The sequence below is a fragment of the Dinoponera quadriceps genome, unplaced genomic scaffold (assembly GCF_001313825.1).
Source record: "Dinoponera quadriceps isolate SergipeBrazil2010 unplaced genomic scaffold, ASM131382v1 scaffold1249, whole genome shotgun sequence".
NCBI lineage: Eukaryota > Metazoa > Arthropoda > Insecta > Hymenoptera > Formicidae > Dinoponera > Dinoponera quadriceps.
In genome coordinates, this window is record NW_014555318.1 from 175713 (window position 1) to 189206 (window position 13494).

General features: G+C 40.3%; 1 protein-coding gene across 5 annotated transcripts in view; it reads right to left on the bottom strand.

Moving 5' to 3' along the window:
- The window catches only part of LOC106743787 (hemicentin-1), a 212769-nt gene that overhangs the window by 72542 nt on the left and 126733 nt on the right, over window positions 1–13494 (bottom strand). For all 5 annotated transcript variants that reach the window (XM_014617979.1, XM_014617978.1, XM_014617975.1 and 2 more), the window contains exons 2-3: window positions 8725–8914; window positions 1625–1779 (exon numbers count right to left, since the gene is read on the bottom strand). In XM_014617979.1, coding sequence (XP_014473465.1) covers window positions 1625–1779; window positions 8725–8914 — 345 coding nt within the window. The remainder of the gene's footprint in view (window positions 1–1624; window positions 1780–8724; window positions 8915–13494) is intronic.

Below are 13494 nucleotides of genomic sequence, written 5' to 3' on the forward strand. Positions count from 1 at the left end.
CTTTTTGACGTCATCTTGATGTCATTTTGACTTTTACATGACTTTTCGTTCTGCTTGGATTAAATGTTGAAATAACAAATTTTATACTTTTGTAGGTGTAGTTTACTAGGTGAAAGGATGATAGAGTTTCGATAGCTTCGGATTGAGTCTTATAAAAAGATTGAATAGAACACAGTACAATTTGTCTCACGAAGTTACTCTCGCAGTGTTTCACGAAGAACTGACTGACTAGCTGTTCGACGTCTGACTTTTATATCTAGAGATCGGCGAACCTCAAAGACGTCGGCGAGTCGAGTGTCGATTACAATAGACTACTTCGCTTCGCTGTCAGCTTTCTAAAATGCCACCGGTTTCCACGGCTAACGTTAACGCGATTGGTGTCGTAAATAACGCCGCTTTCGTATACAAACGCAATATGCCGACTGCTTTAGGCACGCACCGTCAAAGAAGGAAAGACTAAACATAAAATTATTATATATGTTATCTTATGCTACATTTTATTGTCGATTAATATATCAATTGTGTGTTGACTTTTGACATAATATTTGTGTCGCTTTTCAATTCCATATTTACCTTGTGTTAAATTAATACAAAAATTTGTACAGACCGTTCGGGACATGTGAAATGTGTTAAAATTAACGCCAAACTTTTTACTGTGTGTATCGCTGTGTAAAAATAACGGAATAACGGAGATATGAACGGGAAGAGAGACTGAAGTTACCACGCGAACGGTGAATTTCGGCAAATAATCGTAAGATGTAAATGAGATTTCTATTTCGCCGCAATACGAAGGTGGTGTTTCGAAATAAAACGGGCATCGTTGCTTGCCAATCTCGTAAAAGGGCCATCCGTAACGAGTCGTCTATCGCTCAGATGTACCGCACAAAATTGAAATATTGGCGAGAACCCGTTGTAACCCGTTGGTCTGTAATAAACATTGCCTGATTTATGGAACGCGAGTTCCCGGCTACGTACGCTATGTCCCGATTTGCACATGCCATTTTCACCCTTCCGAGTACTGCACAGACCACTATAAAAATATCGCTCACACGTACGAAACGCCGGAGATATAAGCAGATCAAGTCGCGCAACGTGAACGCTACTTTTGAGAAGTACCGGCACATCAAGTTGCAGAATAATGGTATGATAAATACGACGCGACGCGGCAAAACGAAGGTGGGAAGACAGATTTACGTACGTATAATACGGAGTGATGAAATACGCTACATACGCCGTACCCTGTGCACCGCCTCTTCGGTGATTCGAGCTTGCAACCATGTTTTTAAAATGTGAAACGCGGTGTGTACCTCTAGAGGGTGCGAACGGATCGCGCGCTTGGGTAAAAATAATTTTTAGGCGTGCATAATTTACGGCGTTCGCGCGAAAAGTTTTCTCAAAATGGCTTCGGTAAATCTCTCGCGATATTATCCCCCATGAATTATCCAAAAAGAGGAAAAAGTGAGAAAGAAAATCTTTGTAGACCTCGCGCAAAATGGCAGAGGGTTTAACGGCGTCTCCTCAATGCTTCCCCGTATATTCCGCGAAAGTATGAATTTTGAATGAACGTGAATTCATCGCAAAAGTGCGTTAATTCGGTAATGTTGCATAATGCAACGTAACTTACCTGTAACGTTGAGGGTAATATGCTGCACGTTGTTGCACTCGCGGTTGACCGCCATGTACGTGGCCTCGCACTTGTAGAGGCCCTCGTCTTTCAGCTTGACGTCGGGTATCTTCAGGTACGTTTTCGACGAATTCGTCGAATATTCTATGTCGGCCCTGAAACATTTACAATGATGGTGAATGAGTACGTGTAATTTGGGCATTGCGCCGGAGAAAGGCGACTTTTCGCCGAGAGAGACGCCTTGTTGATTTACCGCGGCAATTTCACCAATTAATTTCGGTTGACGGAATTTTCCCCCGTTTAATGTGATACAACGCAGCGAAAAATCTGGCGGGTTTACAGCGTAAACACGGCGCGATATTGGCGGAACGCTTTGTTTAACGGACTTTTATTAGGCATTTCACGTGACAACAATAGCGCAAATGAAGTCCCCCGCGCCGAATCTAATAAATCTCGCTCTTGCCGCATTCCCGTCGGCTCATTTTTTATGTTATTAATGCCTGAGCATTTGCAATTAATGCGCCGCTCTCATTAATCGTGAATACGCCGATTGTTTGTGAACTTTATTAATGGAGACCGCTCAGCATTACGTCGATGCATAGTTCGTGCCAACGCAAGTATAATGACCTCACGTAACGTCAATCTCAAATTGCGATTAACACCGGGTAATGAATCGGACAATCAATGAGATTAATCTGGTCGTTATCCCGACTGAGTAGTGTAATCCATTTGTGACGATAAGGTGGCGATGTTATCGCCCCGTGTACTGCATTCGATCCAATTCTACATATTATACATACGTCCGATCGACGTATCTGCACGTATGCGCATGTATACACATATGTGTATTTCATCTACGAAATATTAACGAGATACAACGACCCTTGACACAATTGCATGCATTAATAATTCGTAACGGGGATAAATTGTATAAAGGAAGGTTCCCGCGCGGTAATGCAGCGAGCTGCAGAGAAATTCGAATGCTCGTAATTAAATTTGATCGCTTGTAATTCAATCGCTCGCAATTCCGCGTTTCACGACGCGAGGGCGTCCTTGCGGACCATTAATGCACGATAGCATGAGCTACGAAGCAATGAGATGCGTCAGTTGAAGGTCCCGGCATTTATATCAGTGAATGCCGAGCAGAGACGCACAGTAGTCAATGTATGTAGGTCGTGTCCGATATTCCGTGAATAGACGCGAGTGACTGAGTATTTCCACGGGCACATAAGTACGGTGGGATCGGTATAGTCAACATCACTATTGAACTTGCCACAATTCTCGATACAATTTACGTTTCCATCAAATTGCTTGATTGCTTGTCGTTATCTAAGCTGAAGAAATTATTAACGGGATGTGCCATTCTTGAGAATTTTACCGATTACTGATTTCTTCCTGCAAAATTCACGTTCCATCGATGACACGAAATTATATAAATGCTTTTACACGGTGAAAGTGCAAACATAAATTGGAGTGTTGCTCGATATGTGACGAAAACAAGTGGAAATTTCAAAATTGATATCTGTCAGTTAGCGTTAAAATTGTGCATTTATGATTAAGTCAAATAATTTCAATCAATTTTTGATAGATTTTATTAGGTAAAGTTATATATAATATACTTTACGCATATTTAAATTATCTATATAGTAATATATAAAAGGTATACATATATTCTGTTAATATACAAATGTTTTCATCATCATCAAGTTTATCTGTGAAACAGAAACAAAATATAAAAATGAGACTTACGAAATGTAAGAAGAAGACGAGCTATTTCATAACAGTTCATAGATTTCTTATTGTCTACATAGATGACATATTATATATGGTTTACGTTGTTCACGATTAGATGTCGACTATTATATTTTACACGTAAAGGCCTAACCCTGCGTATCTGTAATATAACATATTGAGTACCACCTCTGTTATTGACGCTTATCAAGTTCGTCGACTTTGGCATCCCCTTAAGGTAGTTGGTCCGTAGAGTGCCAGGTTTTCAATGACGATATTAGATCCTACACAAGTTTATTATTTACTAAAAGAAGATACTTCCTTATAATTTTATTTACTTATCTAAATAATAAATATTTTATTTTGATTCTCTATTTTATTTTGATATATAACTGATTTTAATCATATTTCTGTATTTATAATATTGTACACAGGGGGTGATCCATTTAAATCGAACATCTTAAATATTTCATTTGTTTTTGACGTCATAGATTGCTGAACTCCTCTCGATGTTGGCTATAAAATTGCGTAAACAAAAACATGTAGTTCTATTAAAAAAAAATTATCTACCCTCAAGTCTCTGAGAAAAATTATCTTGAAAAGAAATTTTTCTGTCGTCATAATTACTCCTTCGAACGATATGATTTTTTTCTTACACATCTTTTCATATCATTAAAAACAAATAAAGTATTTAAGATTTAAGTGAACCATTCTATATATTTGTCTCAATTTCGCGCATTCAAAATTAACACAATTATTATTTAGGTAGTTAAACGAAATTATAGAAAAAAATTTTTTCAGCAAATAGTAAAAGGGCCTTTTATTATCACTAATGAAAATTCGACATCACGAATCAATTACCTTAACAGGAGGAATTATTAACGGGAGAAATAATTAGTGAAAGCAATAAAAAGGCAGGAGAAAAATAATCGATGTAAACATACCAATGCCAATGCTTTTGCTTTATTCTTTTTTATAAAATCGTTGCGCGTAGTTTGCGTTTGCTCAAAAAGTGGAAATACTATGATGCATATTCGCACGCATGTATTTGAGCATGTTCGTATCGAAAACTCAAATTCAATACATGCCGTCTATATTGCACGGCCACACCGTACTCCCGAATCCAGTGCCACGTTTATTAGCCAGATTAAAACGTCGCCGCGGACGATTTTTAACTGAAATGCGCGCGCATTGCTTTTATTTCCCGGCGAAACGCGTGTGACGAGTCATTGTTTTTGCCGGCCACAAATTCTGCTTCGGTATGAAACGCAGGTGATCGCGGTCGACCGACGTTTTGGTGTGTTGTTTGATCGACGAACCGTTTACGCCGTGTTTACCATTAGTGCATTGTCGATACGGTAATGTGCTGCGCCGCTAATCAGCGACACAACACGCGCTCTGCACGAAACTATATTACTCCTCTTACCTTTCTACGTAATCAGATTACCGATATCGTGAACCGTCGGATAAATATCCCAGGAGTAATATCTCTTAATTACACTATTTAGACGATTACATTCACGTCTGATGAAAGGGCTTCCTCTTTACGCATGTAACATTTCATGTGATATTTACCACAATTTCCATCGTCATTGATTTGCCAATGACGTTTTCTTGACTGAAACCGACCAGCTCTCTCGACGGTTTCATCGCCGGAGACGACTTCGCGCGAATCCGCGAGGCCGGGAATTTAAATAAATGTATGTAATTTTCCAAATTCCCGAATTATCATGAATTTCAGGTTTGTCGCTGGTAACATTTCCGGCGGCAGGTAGTCGTTATGTATTCTTCATGGCACGCGGAGTCTAACAAAATTACATATAGCGACAGAGCATACAAGGTATTGTATTCTCCAGGTCCAAATGTGGACTCCAGTTAATCCGGATAACAGTAAGCCGCGTTATAAAATATTCCATAAATAGCGCATGCGTTCTGCATTAATATTATAAGTATTGCGCTCTTCTTCGTATAACTCGTGATATTAGAGAGCTGCGTATTGCAGCTACATGAAAAGAGAAAAGAAACAGAAAGAAACAAAAGGGAAATCTACACGACTTTTCTTTGGGAGATATTTAAAAATTTTACCATACCACACTTTTATTTCCAATTGCGCGGATGCGCATATTATATTACGTAAAGTGCTGCGTCGAATTGATGAAAGGCTGCGCTCTGACTAAATGCAATTCGTATTGCAATTAAGTGGAAATTTTTACGCGCTGTTTCCATCGTATACAACACCGCCGGCACTCCCAACATGGAACACACTGGCGTAGTGCGTATGTATATAATTCACGAGTATAATTACCGGATATTGCTTTCCTATCGCACTATGTGCGCGAGTGACGTGCGAGAGCAGATTGCCTCAAATTGCTTTCCGAATCTATGCAACGGCAAGTAACGTGAAATGATAAATTCCACGGGAAAAAGAAAGGAAAGGGAATGATTCCGGCGTAATGAGCGTAAAAATTTTTTGCTGCGAATCACGATATCCGTTTTGTAGCTCCGTTCAAAAGCAGCAACAGCCATCGAACTGTTGCATAGTTTTCATCAACGCTGATATTATTCATCGACGGAAAATTTGCACGGAAATTCGTGATAATTTTTTTGCGATAGCAAATTCAGAAGGTTAAACGCCGCGTAACGCTGCGATATTGCGAACTGTTTTTTAATACGACGGGTGTACGAAAACTAGAAAGATTATTATTCGAGCAGAGTTTTGATCAAGTGCCATTGAGTCACGCAGAACGTATTTAGCTGTAATTCTAGCGTCGCGTTTGACAATACGACCGCCGTTATAACATTTCATTAAAGCACGAGGGAATACGCTGTAACTGGAGTTTAGTGCTCATCAAAGGACACCGCCTCTGCAGGGGATCTTTGCCACGAAATGTGCACCAAAGTGTCCATAATGGCAAATAGAAGCTTACGTGAAATTACTCTTGCAGACTGCAATACACGATCTGCACGTAACACCTTAGCGGAAAATCGGCCTCGACATTATCGCGTGTTAAAAAGTTCGAGTAAAACGTTGAAATATATATAGCGCCGACAAGAATTAATGAAAAGCGAATGAGCGGAAGCAAATCCGAAAGTTTACTTAATCAATATCTCGTGCATTCTTTGTGTGCCGGTAATAAAAGAAAGATTGCGTCGTGCCAAAGCATATCTCGAACCAAGATTTTCGAAAAACGTGTTTGCTTTTCATACGTATCAACCAGGTTTGCCTTTCATCATCATGTCACCGTACACGACCTCGTTATTTTTCGTCAAGTACGGCGAACACGTTAAACCAAACAAGTCAAACGCACTGTGCAAACCGAACATTTTGTCGTATATTATTGGACTCCTCCCTCCCTTTCTCGCCATCCCCCCTCATCACTATATCTGCCAGCGTGAAAAATAACATTGGTGTACGGTATTTTTGTTTCTGCAAAAAAGCGAAGTTACGTGTATACCACGCAAATCCATCTCGTTTTGCTGCAATGCCAGACTGCATGCGGGCTAAGGAGAAGGGCTCGACAATGGCTGTTGGAGCGCTAAAAGTGCTAATTGTTTGTCTAAATAAAAGCCTCTGTTTATTGACTGCTTCGAATCCACGACGCACTTTTTCATTCGTAGTGTCAATTTAATTTGAGTAGTTCATCCGATATGTGTGTGCGTGTGTCGCTTTAACTGAGCGTCCTATAATTCTTGCATTTCTGCTATTATAAATCTTGCAATAAGATTATCTACGCGATGTCGTTAGTCACATTTTTTCCACTTGCAAAATAAAAACTTATCGACGAATTAATTTTGATACTAAAGTGATGTTTTTCGTGAATAAATCAAAAGAAATATAATCGTGTTGAATTTTTAATATGAGTTTTTTATTATAAACTTTTCAATAGAGAGAGAGAGAGAGAAATTGTGAAGATAGATAAATGCAGGAATCACTTATCGCGCTTAAGTAAAGCTTGCTACATTCCTTGTTGTTAATTACTCCAGAGTATCGATAAATTAGTCTATTCTCATCATTGATGCGAATTGGCGTGCAGAGAAACGCGCTGTTCTCGGGCTCTCGACTATCGGACGAAATCTCTAAGGAACTGTGGATGCACTTGAGACTTGAGTTCGTGCGCCAACTGCAGCGTGCAGCGTGCAACGAAGCAATAATGCCCAGAGTAAATGCTTGTAATAGAGAAGAGAATCACAATCGAAAGATGCGCTTAGTCGATTTAATGACTTGCGAGCTTAACTCATTTGCGGATGCAACCAGGATAAATTCGCCGTAGTTAATGGGGATCAATTAAAAAGATCGTTTTCATCCAGGCTGTAAATCGATAAAATCTCTCTGTTAATTAATTCTCTTTCTCGTTATCTCACTAAAGTAAACATAGACTGCGGTGGAAAAAATAGTAATAGATAGAGCGTGATAAATTTCTATCAATATACGGTCGTCACATTATGCGCATAATTATATGGTTCGCGGTGCCTACAACGTATCGATAGATACGTCAAACGAATTTATACGCAAAGGTAAACAATATCGAATCAGTTGTCGGCGAATCGGATGATGTTTGAAACAATCAGAGTTTGTGATAATTGGCAATTGGAAGTGTCACGCTCTAAATATTCAAGTGTGCATACGCGTTTAACGCGTCGCACATGTCGAGGCTAGGGAGGCTCGGCCAAGTTCCCCAAATATAGACCGTGGACCACAAAATGCAATTACAGGGTGATGCCCCCGGAATGGGCATAATCGCGGTAGTTACAAACTCGCGGCAACGGCAAATTACCAAAGCCGTGCGGATAGTTCGAGAGAATATGCCACCTACTGTTAAGTCGCGTACAAATAACAAATGCTGTGATACTTTTAACGCCGTTCGGGGAAGAGACAGAAATCCCAGGAATGTTAATGGGAACCGTGCTACCGAGAGATTTCATAGACCACGGCGAAATTATATCCGCGTACACAGGTGTTACGATGGGGGAAAGAAAGGGGCAAAAAGGAGGAGAACAAAATTCGATCACGCGCGCGAACACACACGCGAGTTTTGAAATTCATCTAATGAGATTTGACGAGGGTGCAAAAATCGTGCGAGTGCGACGCAAACGCCGCGAATTGTTTCGTCAATTCGACGACACGTTCTTCCGAGGACGCGGAAAAGGTCGGTTTCATTTATTCTCGGCTCACATCGCGGTGTGCCGATGGCTCGTCTGCACGGCAAGTTTTAATAAGCTTGTGCTGCAGCCCCCGCAGCGCAGCGTCACTAAGGAGCGCCGAAATTCAGTCCGCTCACTTTAAAAAATGCAAATCGCCTAATTAAGTTAAGACGCGAGGTGTATCCACTGGCATTAATGTATTCATGTCAATATAATCCTTTAATTACCTGACGGCGATGTCGTTGTTGCCGCGTATAATTCCGGCGTCCTCACTGAAAATGAAAATCCGCGTGGGGCCGCGATACCACTTGATGCTATGCAGACCTTCGCATTGCGGTGACTTCAGGACGCAGGGCAGTAAAACCTCGGTGCCCAGTTCGGCGTGCTTCTCACTTCTCAGCCACGGTTCGCCGCTCCCTGGAACAAACACACGTGGATTTAGCGACAATATTCGTTCGATATCGAGCCCGTAATTGGAGTACCCATAGCGCTTTAAACATTCATAGCGCTTGACGAAAACGTTATCGACGAACGAGTCGTCTCGCTTACGCGCGCGATTTTGTCCCACAACATGCTCACACGATCCCATATTTTATTCACGACGAACGAACTCTAAGATCGACGACAAAACGAATTATTGTGCGGATTTCCATCGGCAAACTCGCGTTATCATTACATTTGCGATTCGCCTTGCTTAGAATCTTAGATATAGAGAACTGTAATGAAAAAAAAGCCAGTTTCGATGGCTTATCTAAATCATATGACCTAGACGTCATTTTCTTTGCCTACCACGCCTAAAAACATACGATGTATCGGTAAGTTTTAGTATCTTTGTCATATACTTTTAATATGGAATGATGAAATGATTGCCAGATATCGTTTATGAAGATATTAAATAATAGTGACTCATGGCGTGATCCCTGTAGAATCCCTGAAGTAATATTACTAGTTCTTGAATAATAGTCATTGTTCATAACCACCTGAGATCTATTCATTATCAAAATCTGGTATCTATGTAAGAAGGGAGCCACCAACTCCAAACGTTCGTAGTTTACTTAATAGTTCATAGTGGTCTATCGAGTCAAAGGTTTTCCTACAATCTATGTAGATGGAATCCACTTATTACCTCCCCTCCCTCCCCCCTTAACAACTGACGATATGAATCATGATATATTACTAAATTAATATAATTATGCATAGTTATGTATATTTATACATATTTTTCAACAGAGTTCGGTACTTTATAGCCGAGAAACATGGGTATGTCTATTTTCTATACATATGTCAGCTTTGATGTTTTTTCTCTATATTATGATTCAACAAAATCCTTCTTTGATGTGCCGGGCTATAACGAGGAGCTATATATTGTAGGAAGAATATTCTTATTTAAACTGATTATTGTGTCAAGAAAGGAGAAAAAAGACGAATAAAAGCGTAATATCCAGTCAACGCGGGTTATTGCTTGCGATAAACGTTTAATAATATAAGGAACCTTTAAAATTAAAAAGATGAACATTTCAGTTATATTGTTTGAACTCTTTTCAGCACAATTAACAATATAAGAAATTAAATACAAAAATGAAAAAAATTATACAAATATAAAAGTATGTTGTCGGGTCGATATTAATTTAATGTTGCGTGCGACTCTTCTGGTTCCAAGGTCAATTAATTTTCTGGTCTTGACGCAAACGATGCGATTAGTCTGTTGCTTTTAAATTTGTTATATTATACTAAGGGAAAAGTATTTAAAAATTTATTTGTAGAAAATATAAGGTTTATTTCTATCAAATAAATCTTATGTCCTGCAAATAGATTAAGTACTTTTTCTCCGTGTAGGTTAAAGATAGATACTAAAGATTCCAAGAGATAAATAATTAACTCTTACCCAACAAATAATCATCTCAGTCCAGTCTCGTCCGTAACATGTATGTAGACAGTACACCGAATGTATATATGTTGATAATGCATTAAACTTAAAAATAATAAATAAATGGGGAAGAAGGTTTCTTCTCGCAGTTCGTTGATAATATGAGAATAAATATTATTTAGATTTATTGTGTCTTGTAAATTAGAATTAATTTTCCAGCGTTTTTTCTTGAAAAAGAAAACATCTCTAATTTTATCAAGGTTGATCTGTTGCAACCTAATTCTCCTTCCTTCTCTCACATCCTTATTCGCTTCTTCCAAGCATCACTATACAAAGCAAATGGCGGAATTTCGATACATCGAATTCAGTTGCGCTTCTCTAGTTACATCTGCGACTCTAGCCCCGCTTATCCGCGGCATTAGAGTTTATCATATCCGCGCTATTATCGTTGTCGGGCGTAGAAACAATACGTTAATTGATACGTTAATTGATATCGCGAAGCGGAAAAACCGGATTCGGCTGGCGCGAGGCTCTCTCAGCGAATTACCCCGAGGAAGGGTTGAAACCATCTCGTGTGGCACAGTAAATATTACGTCTAAGTGGAGAATAATGGAGAACATCGGAGGGAATCGCGTTACGGCTTTCTGCCCGCTTCTCACGGACGTGTGAGAAGTTTGTTTGGCTGCTTTTAGCTCGGATATTACAGGATGACTGTTTAGTCGTTTATCCCCTTCCAAAGTGTTTCTTCAAGAGAGAAAATCCATTTCGCCGCTTCACACTTTGTTCAAAGGTCGCGGAGGATGAGTTTGCTCTTTTTCATCTCTCCCTCTTCTCTATCCTTCCTTTTTACATATATTCCCCCAGACTTTTGCGAGTGGTCGCAATTAACATCGTCGAGATACCGGATTGACTTTTAAAAGCTTTCAAGAGAGCTTTATTGCGGTAGAAAGAAAGACTCGTTCTCTACGTTTACGATATCATACGGGCTACGTAATCACGAGCTCTTCTGCTGACCATTGTGACGTGACCGAGCGATCGTGATGACACGAGAGAGAGAGGAAGAAATAATTCGCTATCTCTTAACGTTTAGTCCCGATAATAAAGGTTTACGGCGAGCTTCTGGACGCGACGCATGTCTCTCTTTCTCTCGTTCGCGCGTTTGTCTGTTGATGTTGTTATGTGCGCTCTTGTTAAACTGATTGTTTAGCGGACTTAACAAGAATTTTAAACGGTGGATAAAAGCGACGCAGCATGAATAACGCATTTGTAATAACTTTGCGCCGGCGCCAGTCGGTGTTGCTCGCGAGGAGATCGAGGGAACATATGGCGCATGAACATTCGAACACGGAAGGATTACGATTTATGGCCTTCGGCGCGAATATCTACAAACAATGATTTATCGGCCGAACATGGATGTCCATCACTGTCGATTGAATTTCCGCGGCCTTAGTGCAGTTTAAACGACTTTGCCTTTGTATATATTCGCGTATCAGGGACTCATTGAAAAATCGATCGGCAGATGTTCGCGCCGGATTAATCCCACGCTTGTATATATACGTCGTTTTATATTCTGTCTTCGCCTCGCCGCCGCTTCGCAGCGCCCGCGAGAGTGAAACTTTTCACATCGCCGTGAAACGAATATAGGCCGTGAAAATTTATGAATTTCGTTGCAAAGACACAGATATTGAGCGGGGTTATTTTCAGCGGCGAGACGAGCTGCCGAGATATCGGGTTACGTGAGAGCGGGGAAGACGAGAGAGAGACAAGACGAAATGGCGATGGCCGAGAAAATGCGGCCTTTGTTCGGATTTAATTAAAAGTTTAATAATTTGACGAGGTGAATAATTCGCGGGGATATCAACGCGCACGCGGTCAATGATAAATCTCTCAGCGCGAGGATACCTTCTCGCGACTGCCAGTCCAGTATTGATTCCACAAACCGCTCCTCGTAAAACTGTCCGCCGCGATTAAGCGGCGAGGAAGTCAATTTAGCCGAAAATAACGCGGTTTTTCCGCCGAGCGTTTCGTGTAAACAGAACTACGTTAATATTTATATACCACCAAACGAGCGTCTTAATGCGTCTTAATGCGTCTCGAAGAGGCGGTCGTTTGAAGTATGAAGGAAGGTTGAAGGAAGGAAGGGGGTGCTGTTTGCGTAACATTCGTTGCATTCAACGCTACTAATTACTAGTTACGCTTGCAGTTAAATTTTGCCACGTATGCATAAAGTTTTTATGAGGGAGCGAGAGCGGGCTGTAACAATGATAATTATTGCACTTGATGGTACTTTCAGTTTCCATCGGTTTCCTGGCCGAAACTTCTTGCAAGGTTTCACCTCTCCTCTTTACCCTCCCCACCCCTTCCCTCACGTGCAAGTACGACGGTGCGAAATACTGCACGTGCACTTCGCCATCTTCCGAGCTCGTTAGTAGCAACCCGCTAACTAAATAATTGCTAATGTAACGTTCTTCCACATTGATCGTAAGTTCAATTCACTTGCTCTCATCAAGCGGGTATATTTAACTCCAATTATAATTCGGATTTTAACCTGATTTTTTATCGAGTTGGTAATTAAATCCCGTGTTAAAGCTTTAAAAAGGTAAAGTTTAAAATAAAGTTTAAAGCTCGGAGGCACTTCTTTCGCCGCCTCACAGCGGAGGCTTGGAAAAATTATAGAAACCGGCGAAAATTACATTGAACAATTCGGAATATTGATATATGTCAAATCAGGCGGAAGGTACTATTTCTCTGCTTTGAATTAATTTTCCTATATTTTATAATGAGAAAAGGAAGGAAGAGAGGGAGAAAGAGAACGTAGTGAACAAACACCGAAAGGCTTTTTTCCCCATTGTTATTTAATTTCAGATACTTTATCGTGATGGAAAAACGTCATGATTTTTCTAAGGGTTTCCGTTGTTCGTCGAGCAAATTAGATTTTCTCGTACGCTACGACCTATCGGTCTATAAGACCGGTCAGAGTTAGCCAATGTTTTCCGTTTTAGATAAGAACTGAAAACGGCGGACGACAACTGCGAATCAAACTGTACAGCCAAATCGACTATCGGAACATCTTAACGCCTCAGCGATCACGATTAATGCCGTTAATTCGATGCTTCATGACCGGAGCCGT